Source organism: Dermacentor silvarum, chromosome 1, assembly GCF_013339745.2.
Source record: "Dermacentor silvarum isolate Dsil-2018 chromosome 1, BIME_Dsil_1.4, whole genome shotgun sequence".
Taxonomy (NCBI): Eukaryota; Metazoa; Arthropoda; class Arachnida; order Ixodida; family Ixodidae; genus Dermacentor; species Dermacentor silvarum.
This window is the reverse complement of record NC_051154.1, coordinates 38,994,400-39,014,828: the sequence shown is the minus strand read 5'-3', so window position 1 is coordinate 39,014,828 and position 20,429 is coordinate 38,994,400. Positions and strand designations below refer to the sequence as shown.

The 20,429-nt window shown below is 45.6% G+C and overlaps 2 protein-coding genes across 2 annotated transcripts in view; both read left to right on the top strand.

The window, feature by feature from the left end:
* The window catches only part of LOC119460871 (alpha-L-iduronidase), a 284,651-nt gene extending 279,415 nt beyond the window's left edge, over nucleotides 1-5,236 (top strand). Inside the window, exon 11 of the mRNA XM_037721986.2 lies at nucleotides 4,812-5,236. Coding sequence (XP_037577914.1) covers nucleotides 4,812-5,231 — 420 coding nt within the window. The 3' untranslated portion in view covers nucleotides 5,232-5,236. The remainder of the gene's footprint in view (nucleotides 1-4,811) is intronic.
* Nucleotides 5,237-5,615: 379 nt separating this feature from the next.
* LOC119460886 (homeobox protein SAX-1) lies at nucleotides 5,616-6,226 on the top strand. The gene has a single exon (XM_037722005.2). The coding sequence runs from the start codon at nucleotides 5,619-5,621 to the stop codon at nucleotides 6,177-6,179; it is 561 nt and encodes a 186-aa protein (XP_037577933.1). The 5' UTR covers nucleotides 5,616-5,618; the 3' UTR covers nucleotides 6,180-6,226.
* Nucleotides 6,227-20,429: the final 14,203 nt, after the last annotated feature.

Below are 20,429 nucleotides of genomic sequence, written 5' to 3'. Positions count from 1 at the left end.
TTTACATGGTATTTATTACAACGACTGAAATTATGTATGTACAGGAACTATTTACAATATTATAGGCACCAGATGCTCATAACTAATTACAGGTCAATGAGCAGTACATACAAAGAAAACGTCACACAAAGCAACACCTTCCTCCACAATAAAAACTAGAAAGGAGAAGTTATACTCTTAATCAAAAGCGTATACCAATCCTGCTGGCATTCATTCATTTTGATCGCAAATGTCCTTCAAGTGCCTAATCATCTCAGATAAATCTGCTTTTGAGGAAATTATTTCTGCATTTCCGTTTTGCATACGAGTTTTTCATAGGCTATGCAGGCCTATGGAAAACATACTAGGCCACAACCGCAGTCACACTTCTCTCGGGCCAGCACCAACTAGCTCTTTGCGATTTTCGCCACGTGATGATGATTATGATTACCATATTATGTCGCATACAAGGGGCGATCAGCCCAAAAGCTGTTCTGTACATTTAAAATAAATGAGAAGAAATGAAGAAATACAAGTCAATATAAGATTTGTCACATTGCTTAGCGGCGGTGCGCGAAAGCAGATGCGTGCGCCAGCTTACTTTAGACCGAAATGCAGGAGCCAAATGGGTGAACTTATAGCAGTTCATTGACCGCGTCACAAAAGCTTCGAATCAAATACGTTCCAACGTGTGCGTTGTATATGCGTAATTTTTTGTCATTAGATAATTCGAGCGTCTGGGGTGACAGAAATCTTCTGGAACAGAAATCTGGGGTCACTAGAAGTTAAAACGACACGAGTCGAATGTACTCCTTGCCTCTGAAAAGATGCAGCCCTACAGGCTTTCAAAAAGTAGTTGAGCTTCCCTCTTACGAATTACTTGGGCGAGAATTTGTATGGCTCTTTCTTCATTTGTAATCATCATGCGTCCTTGGTTAAAGGGCACCTGCAAGTAAACCCAACGATGACACTGTTTTGCATGATTTTCTTTTTCTGTGCGTGCATATATGCGTGCGCTGGTAGTGTTGACAAAAGTAAAAATTCTGCTGTTTATCACTGCCTCATGGCGCCATCTATTTCGCAAATGGTTTTGCGCAGTTGGGAACCTACTCTGTGATTCAAATCTCCGCAAACAACAGTTCTGTGGTTGCTTAGTATTATGTGGAAAGTTACTTTAGCGCAAAACAAGAACACGCCCCCGCCCCCATTCCACTGTTTTTTTTTTTTTTTTTTCTGCCAACAACATACAGTTTATTTCACTCGGAGGCTAGGCTTCGTCTTTCAAATCTTAAGCTTGATGCATGATAGTAGAGATGCCCTATTAGAGTGGTCCGCAGCGTTGCATGAGCCTTAGGTTTAGCATCGTTCTTCCAGAAGACGCATTTCCGCCTAAAGCAAGACTCTTTTCGTGAAAGAGTTTCATGCATGCATATATAGCATTTGCGAGACAGTTCTTGTGAGTGGTTTACAAATGTCCGTAGACAACTTTATCACTACTCTCAAAATATATTTTGGTCGAACTATGTCGTTGCATGAAAGCTGTTCCGGTACTCTCATCTCGTAACGCAGTGGAAAGAAGCATAAACCCTTTGCAAACAGCCATAAAATCTAACAGCGCGTCTGTATTTGTACAGCGCGTCACTAAATAAAGCGAATAAAGGTCAACAAGAACTACAGACTGCTACACTACATCCTTATCATTTTGTAGCCTTCAAAGACCCATTGTAGAGTATTAGATAATGCGGGAGCAAAGACGTCAGTAAAACGCAGTGGTTACCAGTATAGAAAATGAGCAAAAAACAATAATGCGTCCACTTGTAGGCGTTCATAACACGACATCTGACGTGTTAGTCAGATTAATCTATGTAACTGTATTTATCCCATGACACGGAATCCTGTGCGACTAGATGATTGCTTAAATGTATTAATCAATTAAATTAATGCATTTAAACCGCTTATCGACGATTATTGGTACAACTTATGACGCGCGCCACTGCTATATACAGGGTGTCACAGCTATCATGCATCACGTTTTAAAAGAAAACGGGCCATTCTACGCGAAGATAACCAAGTGCATATTGCTCACAGTCAAGTAGAGTAGCCGCCAGTAATATTTTTGTTGATGCCGTTTAATTCAATATTTAATTGCAATTAGCAATTTTTTTTAGTTACTGCACTTTGAATGCCGTGCTGTCAATGAAGAATTTATAGGAAATTTGCAGTTAGCAGAGGTGCATGCCGGTTATCGTCCCGTAGCAACACCAAGGCGACTAATCGCCCATTAACTCCTGTGGATTGAGAGCGCTGCATTTTGATGCGGGCGGACGGTTAGTCACGTTATATTTTGCATTTCTCGTGGGTTTTCTTTATCAGCCAGAAAAAATAAACGGCTTGTTCCAGGCTGAAAACATGCCAGTTTTAAGTTTTCTTTTTCTTTTTTTTTGTAATTCTGCATTGAAAGCATGCCATTCAGAGCAGCAATTAAAAAATATCTAATTGCAATTAATTGATGAATTGAATGGCATCATCAAGAAATTACTGGTGGCTGCTTTACTTGACTGTGAACAATATGCACGTGGCTATGTTCGCGTAGAGTGGCCCGTCTTTTTTAAGTACGCAATGCATGATAGCTGAGACACCCTGTCAATTGGTCTGCGAAATTTATTATCTTGTCACGAATCTTCTTTCCTTTAAATGCGTAAGCCTTTCTATGCTTACCCAACGAGGAAACCTGTCCGTCCGTCACGTAAGACGATCACTATAAAGAAACTAATGTTTAAAAAAAACAGAATAAATTTGAAAGGAAAAAACGTTGGTGGTGGTGCGTGTCGAACTTACGAACCCGCGCTCGGAAGCCGAGTGTCTTACCCACTGGACTGAACGCCCACTTTTTTTTTTTTTTTTTTTGCTTTATTGCGTGGAATTATGAGTGGTGTAATGGGAAAATTAGTTACATTGCATTTAGATACACATGGGGGGCAAAACAAATTCACACATGCTACGCAGTTTAATGAAAGCTCAAAAATCAGGCAAACAAACACAAGCGTCCAGATGTGAAATCCACTCAGGAACAGGATCAAAGGTGCCAACCACACTACGCACTTGAGCAGCCTCTTCTCGAAAGACAGACCTTGTCGAGCGAGGTATCTCGGCGTGGTTGTCGATCATGCGGCTTCTAAATAATGAATAGAGTCCTAATAATATAAACAAATCATATGGTGTATTACAGATTGTATTTTGAAAGGAAAGAAGCGGATACCGTAAGATGGGAGAGGAAGTTATTTTTTGATAGTTCTTTGTAAAATGGCCCAAAAATAAAATGCGCGCGACCAAGAATAAAGCAATGTTCTATGGCATCAGGTTGATTTCAAAGTCTACAATTTGCATTCCAGGGTACACATAATCCTTTTTTTTTCATGAAGCCATGTTTTAAATGGCAGGGTGGAAGTGTGCAGCTTAAAGGAAAATGTTTTCGCTCCTGGCGTTATACACATTCTACGTACACGGCAAAGAACATCTTGATCAAATAGAGATATATATACGGCTTTCGATACATAGGTTCAGGGAAAAGGTTAGGTATAAGTGCTTTAATGAGCGACGTTCGATCAACGTTGAACACCCACGCTTGGAGAAAGTGAATGTATCTGAACCATGTGAATGTGTTGTAATGGCGGTACAAAACAAATGTCAAAGGAGAACAGTTTCTATAAAGGCTTTGTTGGAAGATTTGGTGATGGTGGAATAAAGCCCATCTCTAGGACTCCGTGTAGACCCGGCTTGGAGCATTGTAGACATTAGGAAAATTCCGATTTTGCGAAAATTTAACGCGAAGCACGCCACATCCCCGATGCGTTTCGGCGGTCGCGTAATGCGCCTTCCGTTGGGGCGTTCCTTCACGACTGAAATGCAACCGATCTTCTGAGAGCTCATGCGCTTCGCGTCGCGCAACACAGACAGATAAGAAGTCAGTGAGTTGATAAGGATGATAAGGATGGATAAGAGTTGATAAGGGTGGACTCATGTACGATGAGGTTGGTAAGGACAGGTAAGGGTTGATAAGAATCAGATCGATTGCAATAAAGTTGATAACGACCGAAAAGGGTTGATAAGGGTCGCATCGAGTCCGATATGGTTGATAGCAACTAATAAGGGTTGTGAGGGTCGGATGTAGTTCGATAAAGTTGATAACGTCGTATAAGGGTTGATAAGTGTTTATACTGGTCGGAGCAAGTTTTATCAGATGGATTATCACACTGGGCTGCATGGAGATGAGCAAGTTGCACAATGCTAACGCATACTTAGACAACTCCAGTGGTGTTTTCGCGTAAATTTTATTTTCTTTAGGGAGACAGCGGTCGATAAAACATCTGGTAGAGCGATAATATAAAAGCAAAACAGCACCAGCACTAATTGTTTTGTTGCACAGGAGAACACCAAGAAAAGACGTCTTATGCTACCTTGCTCCACCGACCACAGGCACGAAAGGTTTCCACCCTAAACAAATACGCTTTACACTTCTTTGAAACGAGGCCCCAAATGCTGACGAATTGCTGATGCGACGCAGTGCAATGGGCGTTGATCTTGACCTTAGAGAACGCGTCAGCGTATTTCAACGCAATTATTTTGGTTAATTTGTATACCTTTTCTTTAATTTTGGGCGCAGTAGGTTGATTGTATCATGGTGCCATATAATGCGCAATGCGAACGGCCTGTTGCCAGTGCATGGGGACTTTATTTTTTCTTTGTGCCGTTCATCTCGCTTTAAGCGTTCGGCCAGCGCAGCAATAGGTCCGCACGATGTAATGTTGCTCTGTCGCCCTTCCCCCTCCCAGGAGCCCCGGCTCGTGGCATTCGGCACCAGCGGCGCCGGCGCTGAGCTCTCGGTGGAGCTCTCGCTCCCGCTGCCCTCCGCGGCCCTGGTGCTGGCGTGCGGCGCGCATGGACCGCGGCCGGCGACACCGCGGGACGTGCGGGTGCACCGCGTGTCGCGCAACCGGACGCTGCTGTACTGGCGTCAGCCACGGGACGGATGCACGAGCGGCTACCGGCTGCTCTTCTCGGCCCAGACCGCCGGTCCGTACGCGCCCCTGACCGAGCGGCGGCCGCTCCTGCCTTTGCATCTGGTCGACTGCGAGCTGACTCCGGCGGTGGCCGCGTGCCGGGGCCCGGGCTTCGTGCGGGTCGGTGCCCTGAGCCTGGCCGGCGGCCGCAGCGCGCTGTCGCGGCCCGTGCCCTGGCCGCGGCCGCTCTAATGGGCGCAATTACCAGCGGCGGCCGGGGGCCAATCTCGATGAGAACACTGTTGACCGAACAAATTGAAGCAGCCCCGCGCAAACAAGACCTCACCCCCTCCCCGCCGCCGCCACTGACAGCGCCCCATTGAGCGACTGCCATTTGCATGAGAATGCGAGAGCGGCGCGCGCGAGCGCAGCGCCCCGGCCTTAATTTTCTGCCCGGGTGAAAGGAGCGGAAAATTGGCTTCTCCTCGCGGGAGGCCCGCGCGCGGTGGTGGCGGTGGCGGCGCTGCGCTCGCTCCCTGCGCCCCCCCAACCTCCCCCCGCGAGGCGGTCCCTGGCGGAGGGGCGGCGTCACGTGCGGCGGCGCCGGATGCCGCGGGGCGTCCAGAGCAACGCGAGCCCATGCAGCAGCCGCAGGCGTCGCCGGCCGAGCCCTGCTCGTCGCCGAAGCAGCCGACCGCCTTCTCGGTCGACGACATCCTGGACCCGGCCAAGTTCACCGGCACGCGGTTCCGGTGGCGGCCTCTGCTCGACTCCTCCACCGAGTGGCCACCCGACGAACGCGGCGCGTCGCCGGCCAAGGGTGGCAAGTCCTCGTCGTCGTCCGCGTCCTCGTCGTGCTCCAAGAAGAAGCCCGAGCCCAAGGCGGGCAAGCCACGGCGCGCGCGCACAGCCTTCACCTACGAGCAGCTGGTGGCTCTCGAGAACAAGTTCAAGACGACCCGCTACCTGAGCGTCTGCGAGCGGCTCAACCTGGCGCTGTCGCTGCGGCTCACCGAGACACAGGTCAAGATCTGGTTCCAGAATCGACGCACCAAGTGGAAGAAGCAGAACCCGGGCTTGGACGCCAACAGCCCCGCGCTGCCGGCATCGCCGCCGTCGCCCTTCTCGGCGGGATCCCTGTACGGGCCCTACCTGGCGCCCTACTCCGTCTTCCCGCAGCCGCCTTTCTTCCCGTCGTAGCGCCGCCCCGTCCCGCCTTGTACAGTCGCAATAAACCCGTGCCCCCAGGTCAGCCTTTTCTCCGCCCCGACGAGGCTGGTCCCGGCCAGGGCCAGACTCGTCGACGGCGCCCTCCACGTGCGCGGGCTCTCGGCCCGTACGCTCACGAGGCCGCTTGGGCCCGCGCGACGCTAGTCTGACGTAGTCGTGACGCCTAGCTCGATGAATTATTGTACTTCGGAAAAATCAGAAGCATAAGAAACTCTCCGCCGAACATCTGCTTTAGATCTGCCAAAGGCAGATTAATCTGCCCTATGGTATGTTGTTGAACTGAAAGCGTCTGCAGCATGTCTTCACTCTCGACTGTTGGGTTGGGACTGGTATTTAACATAAGTGCGCAAACTATGCTCGCAGTGTGCTTTGCTTGCGTATTTTGTTCTGGTGCTATGCCTTGAGTCACAGCAATGATGGAGGTAAATGACTCGCTGCGTTTGCAGACGCTCTCGGTTGAGCACGCATTCACAATGTCGTGAGCCGGTTTCTTGTGCGCTACAAGTTCTGTCAGTCTATGAAGTAACGGGATTCCTCAGTGGCGCTTTGAGTCACATCGAAACGTGATGACGAGACAAAATTCGACTCATGTTAACGCACGTTAGGAAGGTAAAGTCATCCGTGCGGCAAGCTACTTTCGCCACAAAGTGATCGTGTGTGAGGCAAAGCATCCTAATTCTCAGAAGGGGCACATGGGAGTTGAGCAGTCGACTGTTTCTTTGAGTGTTACTTTGACCAGATCAATTTGAGTAAGTAAATTCTTAACGAATTACAAATAAAAACGGAAGAGAAGGAAGTTGTCTGAAGAGGTGACGTGAGTATTTTAATGCACGCGGGATGTACTATGAGTCGATTTGCTAACAAACTTAAAGCTGTTTTTAGCATCGATCGAGACCTACGTTTTCTTGCCAAGAAAGAATGTTTCCACCTGTGCGCACTTTTGTAATTGAAAACCTCAAGTGCGAGCGCTCAGGCGTCTGTCTGTAAATTATCCAGTGCTGAATTGTCAACCAAAGAAAGGGTACGTCAAATGCCACGGATGCTGGTGGCGAAACTTTCGCGACATCGAGCCTATACCTGAAGTGGCTTTCCTTTCATGGGAATAGACCACACAAACAATATTTACAGTTGATATTTTTATAGTCAGCATCAGTCACCGAGCACGACTAGGTGCATTTTTACGAATTATGCGGCAAGGAACGTACATAGGAAATGTTTGGACAGGAAGGTGGTGTGGAAGTTTGGGCATTGTGAAGCCTGTGACATCAATTAGCCTTTTGTATACCTTCTTTCGCAATATAATCTTAAGAATAGTTAAACTTTGTAATTTAACTATGTCCACTGCATCTAAATTACGGAGTAGCGCAGGTTTAAAAACTAAACAGAACACAAGCTATATGTTCGAAATTCGAGGTTTTTGCGTACTGTAAAACTCAAGCAGGAAATATTTCCTGTGAGTGATGTTGAGTTGTAAGGCAGCTTGAGACAATTCTTTTTAGCAATTGCATTTTCAGCAAGTATATGCAAAACAACGAACCTAGGTTTTCACACATCGACGAGTAATGGTGCGAATAAAGACAACACGCGTCACTTGTTTACCTGTAGGCATTGTCGATCGAAGTAGCTGACATGGTCATGTAGCCATTCCAGAAGGTGTAGTAACTTTTGAAGCTACGATATGTTATTTTATTGAGTAAAACTATTCTTATTCTGGTGGTGTACATGTCACGCTAACATATTTTGTGCCACAATTTCACGTGAAGTTCGGTGAAATTGCCCGACCATTCCAACACGGAAAGCATCCGATATGTATTCAAATGAGCCGGTCAATTTATGTGCGCTAAAATTTCCTCGCCACATGGCAATCCCCAAACACACACACACACACACACACACATTTATATATATATATATATATATATATATATATATATATATATATATATATTGGCACTCAACTAAGCAAAACACATGATCCTACTGACCATTTATCTCTGCGTGAGCATTTGCGAAGAGAAGTGCCTTTCGTATAATTCCATAATTTTTCTTTTGTGAAATTGTAGCAAGATGTAGTTTGAATATTCAAAAGGGACGACACACAAACAGAAACGATTAAGTGCCCCGAAATTTTTCTCCTTTGAATAGTGAAATTAATACTAAATCAATGCTTGCCATTTGAGTTGATTTTGAGCTTAATCTGCATTAATCTCTTACTGTACCGCACCTCGCCTGTTTACCTTCGGTTAAAGTTCTTTATTACCAATAGTTATTACTTTTTTAAAGTCCGTGTTCGTTACTTAAATCCCAGAAAGAAGATATCTCGTGCTTGACATGACATTTTGTGTGCACAAAGGTTGTTATGCTTTGACGGAAACACCAGGACAGTGCTTTATAACGACAGAGTTGACAACAAACATTAAGAAGCAAAATGAAAACACGAGCAATAGCTTGTAGCGTACATTGTACTCGACTTTCCGTTAGCTTTATTTTATATATATATATATATATATATATACAGGATGATCCAAGGGCTCATGGTACCTAAAAGTGCTCATCTTATATAGACGAGTAAGCAGCGTATTAACCTGAACGTTTACCAATCAACTTAAGTGCTCGAAGCTCTCGCCGTGTGTGGAAAATAGCCGGGCACCTTCCAGGATGACACAGAATACAAGCGCGGTCGGAAAGCTGTGACATCAGGCACATGATATAACTCGAGTTGGCTGCAGAGTGCAAATATTTAACGACTCACTTTCGAAAATGCCTGCTGCCCTTCTGAAAGAATTTTTTGTAATTAAATTTCTTACCATGGTCTTTATTTTCGCGTTCATATATTGTTTCAACTCAACAGGCGTAATAGGTTTTTCACCGTTGACTTTGATCGTACATTGCTGTATATCCTTTTTTTTTTTTTTTTTTGCCGTGTACAGGTCGCCTTGTTAGAACATAAACACAGTGTGAGCCAAGTGGCAACGCATTTGAACGCTGACAGCGCTCGAAAGTGAACTGCCTGACAAGAAGAGTACGTTCTTTGTTGTACTGTAGCGAATACTTGCTAGCGACTAGATATGATTTGCACGCGTGTGCGTGCGTCTACATACACATGCACGCGTGGCGCGCATGTGTATGTTGTGTACACATGTTCGTGCGTGTGTGTGTGTATGTAAGTTTGGACGTCAAATCCGATTCAGCACATTCTGCCACTTATAAATACAATAACTACAGGCGCATTTCGCAATTATAAACTACACTATATAAGCACAAAATGATACACTATATACCATCATATTTATACACACATGGATACGTTGAGTGACTCTGGTTATGCGGGACGGGAATTTCTTTTACCTATACGAGAGCATCGTCGACGTACTCAACATCACCAAGAGAAATCGATAGCGATGACGGCGAAAGCATATTTGTTTCGCGTGCGCCCGCTCAGCATTAAGCAAACAGACGCAAAACAACTCGTAAACGCACTCATGGAATGCAGCACTGACGCTCGGTATACGATTCGATCTAATCGCAAGCGTATCACGCAGGACGGCTCCTTAAGTATGAGCAGCAAACATGGAGATGCAACAATGTACTGCGCGGCATCAGAGTTCAATTCAATTTTACGTTCCCCCGCGTACTGTTTAGATTCAGTTGGAACTCAGCGGTCTTGGTTCGTTTGTGGTATCGCAGAAGCCTCATCTTCCGTTTCAAGCACGCACGATGATTTCGTTAGTTTTCCCTATATACTAGTCGGAAATGCTTTAGGCAATGCCGAAAAACGATATTTGCAGTGCTGATAGAAGAGATGCATTGCAAAGCTTGTTGTTGGTCGAGTTGGTGCTTAAATGCCAGAGTTTAGTCGCCGCGAAGAAAGCGTACAAGGACAATATTAAAAAACAGACAGGAACAAAGAGACGCATGCGGCGGGATTTTATTAAAGTCCGAGATGATATGTGTATGATGCGTAGCCGAATGCCGCATCCATGCTGAACGTCTGCAGCGTCTTGAGAAGTGACGCCAGCAGTATACGTTCTTTTTCACTGAAATGTCGACGAAAATAAATCACGTCCATCGTTGAGTTTCTTCGTGCTGTCGATGCTGTGAGCGAATTAGCGATTTAGAAATCTTCTAATCGGGAAACGTTCCTTTTATAGTGCGCTAAGCAGTAAAGTCGCATGAAACAAAGATTGTGCGACCGTAACGCCAAGCCGTATCCCTAACATCACGCAGCCTGATAATCTGATTGTGGTTTTGGCACGTACAGCCCTATAATTCAATTAAATTTTAAAACTTCTGCCACGATGCGATGTCCCGTGTGAGGCAATGACAATGCTAACTTTCTCGGAGATTATGAACAATGGCGCACAACAACGCCTCGAGCGGACCCGTCTCGCTCTGTATTTTGTCTAATACGCAGACAAACTGCAGTGGTTCACGCAACACAACGTTTAACATGAACTCACCACTCTCGTATTGGACTAAACGCTGAAGAAATTAAGCATTCGCCATCGACATCACCGCTCATCATCGTCAATCAAAGCAAACAACACAGAGAGCTATACGCTTACAGTGATTCCCACAGCGCGTGGGATCCACATAATTTTCCAATTCGGGGGTTTTACACGAGCCAAAACCGCGATTTGATTATGCGACATGCTATATTGGGGGACTACGAGTTAATTTTGACCACCTGGAGTTCTTTAACGTGCACTCAATGCACGGTGCACGAGCATTTTTGCATTCCGCCGCCATCGGAATGAGGCATCGTAATCGAACCCCCGACTTCGTGCTCAGCAGCGCAACGCCATAGGCACTGAGCTACCAGGGCGAGTAGTAAAATGCTTAAGCTTGCCAAAGGTGCTTAACTCGAAGTCTCTTGTTTTCTTTCTCCCTCATGCAGCAGAATACGTCTATTGCTTGCCTTGACCTCAACTTAGGAAAGCATTAAGAAAGAAAGAAAGAAAGAAGGAAGAAAGAAAGAAAGAAAGAAAGAAAGAAAGAAAGAAAGAAAGAAAGAAAGAAAGAAAGAAAGAAAGAAAGAAAGAAAGAATCTGGCAAAGCAATATATGCAGCTGCATATAATGAGGCGGATATAGGACCTCAACTTAGGAAAGCATTAAGAAAGAAAGAAAAAAAGAAAGAAAGAAAGAAAGAAAGAAAGAAAGAAAGAAAGAAAGAAAGAAAGAAAGAAAGAAAGAAAGAAAGAAAGAAAGAAAGAAAGAAAGAATCTGGCAAAGCAATATATGTAGCTGCATATAATGAGACGGATATAGGACCGTGAAACGTTCTCAATTTCTTGAAGTGTGTTGAGTGGAATGACCGTCTCTTTTCCTGTTGTGTATCTTCTTAATTTTATGCGCCCCGTGTCCACTCACTCCCCTTTTCCTCTTTCTGCCCATTTCCCCTTTCCCTCGGGGAAGAGTAATCCTGACATTCGTGCCTGTGACATACCTTTCTTCTTGTGTTTGTCTGCATTTCTGCACAAATCAAACTTCAGATTCATGCTATCAGTGCACTATCACTACATAACGCGGCCGAAGACAAGTCAGTCAACTTTGCGGGCAACGGTTCCCGTTCGCTTGAGCGGCCGCCTGATAGAGTCACTTCGCTACCACCGCGCCGTGCCTCCCTCGGCAACCTCGTTACCACCGCGCCGTGCCTCCCTCGGCAACCTCGTAATCTCTGCACGCTGTAATCTCCATAGTCAACAGAGCGGACGCTTGCTTGCTTACTCCCAATTAATGGTACTAAACCCTCGACGCGTGAGTGTCCATATGAAGAAGGCGATGGGAAAAAAAAAGATAAGGTAAAAGCTATAAAACTTAAACAAAAAGATGTGATAATCACAGAAATATAATACATATTTTCCCACATTTTATTTTCTTCTTTTTTTTTCGCATAGTTTGTTCCCTCTCAATGAAGCCACCCTGATTCACTTCATATCGGACAGCTTCCACGGACAAGATACGAGCGTATCGAAGGATCTTATGAATCAACTATATATGAAGCTGACAAGTCGTACATGCGCACATTAGTAGTTGGGGCTGCACCTGCGCGAACCAGGAACCGGTTTGACGAAGCTTTACGTTGGTATATGAGCTGTTTGCCATTGAGTGGCGGCGCGATAATATGTGACATATCACGATTGGCTGTCATCAGCTTCTGCAAAAATTTCTAGCGTGAGAAATATTTATGAATACAGGCCCAGGTTCTTCACTTTCTCGTTCATTTGAAGCTCTTGCCTACTGCATGTAATTGCAGGCTGGAGAAAGCTCAGGCGGATTTAGTTTACTTACAGGCCTATCCACAAACACTTAGATGGTCGGCGCCGTACTCGCCGCTGGATTGCGACGCACATGCTTGTATATACGGGTATAGAACTGAATAATGTTGGCGCGTGAGGGGCACCCGTGCAGTGCTGTAGCCATAATCTGAGGCCGCAACAGAAACATTCCAAAATGGTCATTTTGACTTCGTTTTCATGCAGTGAAAGTTGCGCTTCACTCGGCGTCACCTTTAGTAGGGGCTGTGAGGGTTACAAAGGCAGGTGCCTGCTTATTTCTCTGCAACTCAGTACATACACTTTTTGATTTTTTTTTTGTTAAATGAAACTATGTCTACAGCGCACAAGACACACACGTTTGTGTGCTTTGTATACGCACGCAGATATATATGCCATTAAATATCGTCCCACCCAAAGATATCGAAAGAGACTGTCTACTTAGACGGATCAGCCAACACAATTGATTTATGTTAAAATGTTCGAGATTGAACGGCCTTCCGGAATCAGGCCTTCCATTATGAGAGCACTGCGTTTACTTACCGGAGGAAAAATGTTGGTACAACTCGACACCGCAGTTGCACGCATACCGCATGGTTCGAACACAAAGTAACTGAGCCGTGATAACGCAACAATTCTATTCCAATTCTTCTTTTTTTCGCGGGTAATCAATGGTCAGAGCGGCGCTCCGCCTACATTATATCACCATGGCATATGATAAGATCGGAATATAGAACGGAGACAAAGGAATCCTTACATATTTACATTATACCGCATCAGGATTCCTGAAGCGTGAGCACATTGCTCTGCTGATTACAGCATTTCCTCACCCATTCTCGCACCAAAATACCACTGTTATCTGTATTTTTACTTTATTTTTACTCTCTTTTCCCTTCACTAACCGATGTGATGCCATCAACTCCGGCGGTCATCCTGTTTATAGGGTATATGCTGCTACCGAGGGCGCGCACAACAGTCCTTACTCAATGAAAATGGTTGAGTCCTAAGGACGCGTAAAAAATGGTGTAAAAGAGAAATGAAACAAACCTGGATTCTTTATGCAGTACAAAAGAAAACAAATACGGCGTACGTTTTCTCCAGTATTTGTAACAAGCCAGTAGATTTGCACAATATTAAGAGCCTCCGAAGGCTGCAGGCGAGAGCTTTATAATCGCGCCCTTTCGTAATAATTTTCAGAACAAAACAGGATACAAAGAATTCACTGGATGCAAGTATAGCGTGGCCACGGAGAGAATGCAACCAAAATATTTGCACGCTTGCAGCCATACAAAGCAAACCAAGGTTAAGCAAAAGGTTTGCCTAACGTATACTACATATAGTGCCTTATGGGTACTGTTTGCATAAGTTGAAATGAAAACAAGTGTGTGCATGTGTGTTGGGAGCGGGGAGGGGGGGGGGGGTGAAATTTTGGGGTTCTAAGTGCCATGACCATGATCTCCTTATGAGTCACGCCACAGCGGGGTACTCTGGAACAAATTTAATCACCTGGGTTTAATTCTTTACCGTGCACGTAAAAACTCAGTACATAAGCGTTTTTCGCCTTTTCGTCCCATTAAATTGCAGCCGCTGTTCGTGTGGCTTGCAACAACTAAGCGCTGGCTGATTGTGTTGTGCGGATGGTTGAGACGCGCGTCACCATGATTTCCTTCACAAGAATGCAGCGATTGTATTTTCAACGGAGCAACTATGATTCGCCATTTTGTGATGCGTACGCAAACGTATCTGTATAGGATAGAGTGCGGCTCAATATCTGGTGGATGACGCACTCTGATTTGCGTTACTTGTGCTTCACTGCACTACATAAGATATTTATTGATGCTTATGCGCCAATATATATAGCGTCGTACAGAAGCCTCAACAGATATTTATGCTGCCTGTACAGTTCCTAGTGTCATTGTTGACCAAGGGATATATGAATATCGAAGATACATCAATTACAAAAACCGTCACACCTAAACATCGTAACTTCGCTTGAGAACCGCATGGCAGTAAACACACATGCCTGTACGTTGATGATTGCAAGAAAAAATCCGTCGCTCGCAAGCACTTGTATTGCAACGCTTCTTTATTGCACACAATTTTTAGATGCTGCTAGTTTTGTTGTGTCTTTCATGACAAAAATATATATAGTTTCGAAGCAGGCGGATTTCAGACTGCCTGTCAAAATTTTCCTACAGCACCACATTTTGTCTTCGCACTAAGTTACCGAGAAAAATATGCAGCGAAGTTAACATATTCGAAGCGCACGAACTCTAAATCAAGAACGCTTGTTTTAAGATTTCGTCGTCAATGACTGCATGCGCGACAGGTATATGCGCGCGAAATAAAAGGCACAGTGATTTGTGCGATCCGAAAATACAGCAGCAAAGCCGCGAATGTAGTCCTTCTTCTTTTTTTTTTCTTTTTTCTTTCGCGACTTACAATGTGAAACTCGAAAGAAGCAACGGTAAATTATGTGAATATGGGCCTGGATTTCTCTATTCTTCTTTTAAAACTAATTCTATTCTGTAGTTAGACAGGAAAACATGCACGAAAAAGTAGGGACAATCTGTGAGAAATTCTTCAGCATCATACCTGCCATTTGGAGCTATATGGCCACTTTTCATCGCCTATTGCACAGAATATTACGGCTTCAAGCACAAAAAGAAAATTAATACTAAGGAAATAATAAAAACAAAGAGAGAAACATGTACAGCTGCAAGTCTGCACGAAAAGAAAAATATCACGAACAAAACAAAACAAATCGGAAAACTCAGAAAAGGCAAGAAACACGGCCAAACGACCTATAGGAATCCAATAAGGGACTGCAACAAAAGTACAAAGCAAATCCTGTTTGTAATAGGCGAATATGTTCATCTTCTGTTTACGCCGTCGATTGAACACGATATCGACACGACGCGTTCTGTGTCCCGCTGCGCACCGAATGTCCACTTTCGCAGTACAGGTGAACGCGTCTGACTGATGGGCGTCGCCTGTATACACACAGACACTCGCCTGTCAGTCAAACCTTAGTGCTATAAGACGACTGTCCGGCAGCCGGACTAAACAAAGCGAAAGTGCTGCCGTGTGTGGCTTGACATTCAGCGGAACGGAAAGGCACCGTCGGCGTCGACCAAGCGTGCGGCATCCACGTCTCGAGGAAGACGTCACCATGACGCCGCCGGTAAGGCGAGTGGGCAGGGCTCCGAGCCTCCGACATCTGGTGCGCAACGTTGTTACACATTGATTTGCCGTTTGTCGATTTCTGTCCGTGTTGTTGTATGCCTCATATAGCAGTCCGTGCGATGTTGTTGTCGATATGCTGGCGTTGGTACGTGCTATAGAAGGCCTATTGTGCTGCCGAAATTCGGTGTCACGTGCTCTGTCGAAACGATCATTGAGCGCTATCGGCGTCGAAATCTTCGAGAGCCGGTATCATTAAAATCACCGCTGCTTACAAGTGTGAGTAAACTGACATTTTGTAATTGCATACACCGACGCAAAGAAATCAACACGTCCAGGTGCATTTCCTGTTGGTGGGAATCATCAGATCTCGACGAGTTCAACGTGGACAACTTTTCATTTATGACCACTGATAGGGAACTTTTGGCATAGGTACAGTATATCGTGATGTTTTATAGTGGCACAGACTGGCCATGAACGTGTCATTTGCGCGTTGCATGGCAGTGTTTGACAAGCAAGCGTGTATACGCAAACGCCAATGCACCCAACTTCGTACAAGCATCATTCAAGCGTGTCAGAAGTACAAATGCTACATATTCTTAGTTTTGCTATAAGGCTTCATGGACGACAAACACAATTATGTGCAACAAGCAGACACACACACACACACAGAAAGAAAGAAATTAAAAAAGGTAACCTTAATTGTTTATTTATTGACACTATATATGTATACAGTTATATAGGCCGGGCGATTTTACTTGTTCTTTTCATCAATGTGTGTCGATTGCAGTGCAATATACTTCTTGAGCATCTTTGTCAACCCGTGCCCCCAAGTCGTGATGCTGCAACAATAATTTCACTTTCTGTTTCATTTATATCAGGTATATGAAATCACGTAATAGGGAAGTAAGTGACGGATCAGCGTTTGAGACAACATCGCTCTTTGCTGGGCGTTACTCGCGTCATCGTGTGCCTCATTCTTTTTTACAGCGCTATTTACAGTATGTAAGGTCAATACACATATGCCACATGTAGGGCAAGCTGCTCGAAAAAAAAAATAACGAGTATAGATTTCCAATTAGAGCAGACCTTCGCTTATAGTTTCACGCAGATCATAGTACTGGATGTCGTAGCTTTCTAAATGCCCCCACTGCATGCGTGGAAGAGGGTGCTGCTCACTTTTCACTTGGAGTGCAGTGAGTGCTGTATATATATATATATATATATATATATATATATATATATTATACGGGACCTACATCGCGCTTGGTCGAAACTCGGTGGCAGTCACGTACGCCGCGGCCTGTATACTTTTGATAGAAGGTGTATCATCGGGTCGAAACGAAACATGAGCGTGCGCACGGATTAAAACACGAATTGTTTGCTGCTATTAGTCAATTGCACAACGTGACACCTATTAGCAAGTGGTTGTTGAAAGTGTCAGTCCTTTAACTCTACGAACACCGCTACCGTTATGGCTTTAAAAATTTTATAGTGCACAACAACGGAGCTGTAACTATAGATGAAAAATCGTGGTTGAAAAATATGTAATAATTCTGACAACCTTCGGCGCAAAGAAATATCCGACAAGAGAATTTGGTAGCGATAGCTTTGAAAGTTTATTTTTATGGACTTTTCGTATCGCCTGTCACAGCTATCATCACTTTTTACTTGCCAGAAAAAGTCGGCGAACAAGATACCATCACTGGTTCCCGTGCACCAACGATTCGATCATACCCCTTAAACGTGAGGACGTAAGCCATGGGACATCCGAACACTCTTTATACGCCCATAAAGGTGCAAAGACGTTTAGAATGATTACGCATCGAACGCATTGAGCTATTGAGTAGTGTGTATGAGTAATGTAACACGGGCGCGTTCTCTTTAATATAACTTGTTGGTCTTTCAGACAAGCACTCACACAAAGGGACACGATGAGGCAATATGTCGTCTGCCTGCATGACATCGTATGCGCAGTATTGTTTGTCCGAATGAAACCTATAGAGAGACAAACAGACAAGGCAAGACAGACACACACGCGTACATACATACATACATACATACATACATACATACATACATACATACATACATACATACATACATGCATGCATGCATGCATACATACATACATACATACATACATACATACATACATACATACATACATACATACATACATACATACATACATACATACATACATACATGCATACATGCATACATACATACATACATTTTATGTGACGTGGTTTTATTGAAATATATATATTTGCAACAATCACGAAAGAATGGTCGAATGAAATATTATTTTCTGCTAATTTTTCTAAGTGGTCATCAGTTTGAGAAATAGCTGTGAAAATACAGTGAAAGTACTGGAAATTGGATGGTAACAGGAAGAGCGTAATTGTCCGGACCACTGCAGAAGCAACGAAACACGAGCACTCGTATTTTGTTGCTTCTGTGTCTTAGACAATTTCGCGCTGCCTGTCACCATGCATGGAATCGTATACCAACTAGCCCGATCACATGGCTTTCTGTAAATTTGGTTGCTCAAGAGCCGGTTATGGCGAAATTGCATTGAAGAAAACAAGACAGCCATGCACCTCTCCTAGCTTTTGCGCAATAATAAGCGGCGCGAACACAGACGAAGTCAAAATGGGATAAAGGACGCAGGACATTTACTGTCCTGCGTGTTTCTCCCCTTTTTGTATTTGTCTAAGATTGCGCTATCTATTTATCAAAACAAAACAATTATTTTGAGGAAAATAGACAAGCTGTGATAAATAAAGCCTATAAACGAAGAAAAAAATAGCAATGCAAAAGAATCGTACGTAGGACATGTATACGGTCGTTCCTCTCAAATATGAGATTTTCGCTGTTCTGCGACTCATATACCTTGCGTTCGTGCAACTGCACCTCCGTTTCAAAGTAAAACACAACCAGGAATCAGAGTATACATGCAACGTCAACTCCTTACGGCAAAGCAAACACGAGTTCAACTAAAACAACTGCTTCGTACAGTACCACTAATACAAACAATACGGTTCTGTTGCGCATTGACAGCAGCGCATCGCATGCAGGTAGTCAGTAGCCATGCATGACCAGGACAAACAGGTGGGCGGCATGCATTCTAAAATACGTCCATTTCTAATACTATAAAGATTTCAAAGCACCCGGACTTCTCCCGCATTGTGCCTTAAACGTTGCATTCGTGATTGTAACCAATCTACCCCGTTCGAACATAATATAAGGTAGCACATGCTGTCATTTATGCCAGCTGACACGAGCCCTCGTAGAAGCCACCCTGTCAACTACGACACGTTGGTAACTCATACGCGCATCCACTTCTGGGTGCATGAGACACCACGTGGCCATGCAGCAAGCTGGACACCGCGTGCGTGCTGGTAAATTGGCTAGGGAAACGCCTCGGCTGCCAGGCGAGCAACTGGCGTGGAGTGCGGAGCGACTCGGGGCGCGCGTTTCTCGACGTGTTTCTCGCGGTTGCCGCGCGTGGCACCCCCGTCGCGCGGGGCGGCGCTTGCGTTCGAGCGTGGCCAATGGGCGACCGCGAGAGGCGGGACCCGCCGGCCACACCTCCCCTCTCGCGCGCCCTGTTTTCCCCCAGAAACGTCGCCCATTTCGGCGAGCGCGGGGAAAATTTCATTTCGCGCCGGCAAAGTGGCCCAATTTGGGGGCGCGTGGCCGCGGCAAGCGGGCAATTGACGGCGACGCCAGCGCCGCCCCGCGATGCGGTTGCAGACAGCAGGCGCCGACAATTTCAAACGGGTGGCGGAGAGAAGGGGAGCGGAAAGCGAGCGCGATGAAGCCGCGATAAGTTATGCAACCAGACGGCAGCGGCCGGAGATCATGATCGCGGCCCGGAGTCAAATTACGGGCGAGCGGCGGCGGCTTGCCGCTCGGAATGGGCCGGATGGTTTGCTGATTCGCGTGGCTGCCAGCGGCCGCCAGATTACACTACTGCGCCCCCCCTCCCCGACAGCTAGGTGCGCGCCTCGGCGCATGCCGAGCGGGCCATTCGCAGTCCCGCACGCGCGCGCCCGGTGATTTGGCGGCGCGTTCCGCATTGCGCCGCTCGCGAAAAAGGCGCCCTCGGCAACACAGATTGCCCTCGCCATTGATCCCCCCCCCCCCCCCCCCCGCCTCCCACTTCTCCCTGTCTCGGGAAGCCTTTGCTGCTGCTGCTGCGTCGTGAAATCATCTTGGCGAGCGCCCGCGCGCTCGACAATCTGTAAGAGCTTCCGGAACGTGCAATTTGATTTCTGCGTGAGTTGCGATGATGGGCGAAGAAAAGTCGAGGGCCTCGCGCGACCGCAGGGAAATGTCGCCCAATCTCGAGACACGATGGTATAACGGGAGCCAGAGAAGGGGACAAAAAAAAAAAAAAAGAAAGAAAAAAAAAAAACGGATTCAGGCGATTCGATTGCGGGTCTCTCGGAGCGCTTTGAAGGAAGGATGTTCTAGAAGATTAGGCTAGCGCGACAGGACTGCTCCATTTTCGCTCCCCCGAGGTGCTCGAACGAAGCTCGAATGGAGTGTTGATGTCGGTTCGCGGCGTGCGCTGGTCGCGCAGAAGAATTCAGCTATACGTCGATGGGAATGTTAAGTATATAGCGGATTGCGTGTGAGAGGCTGCGCCATAGCAAATTTTACGCTCGCTTCTTCTGGGCGAGCATTAATGGCTGAATTGCTATTCAATCTAAGCGAGCTTTGAACGCGCCAGTGAACTTTTCACTTCC

Coding starts and splice junctions, on each gene's coding strand:
- LOC119460886 (XM_037722005.2), top strand. CDS start 5,619: ATGCAGCAGCCGCAGGCGTCGCCGGCCGAGCCCTGCTCGTCGCCGAAG.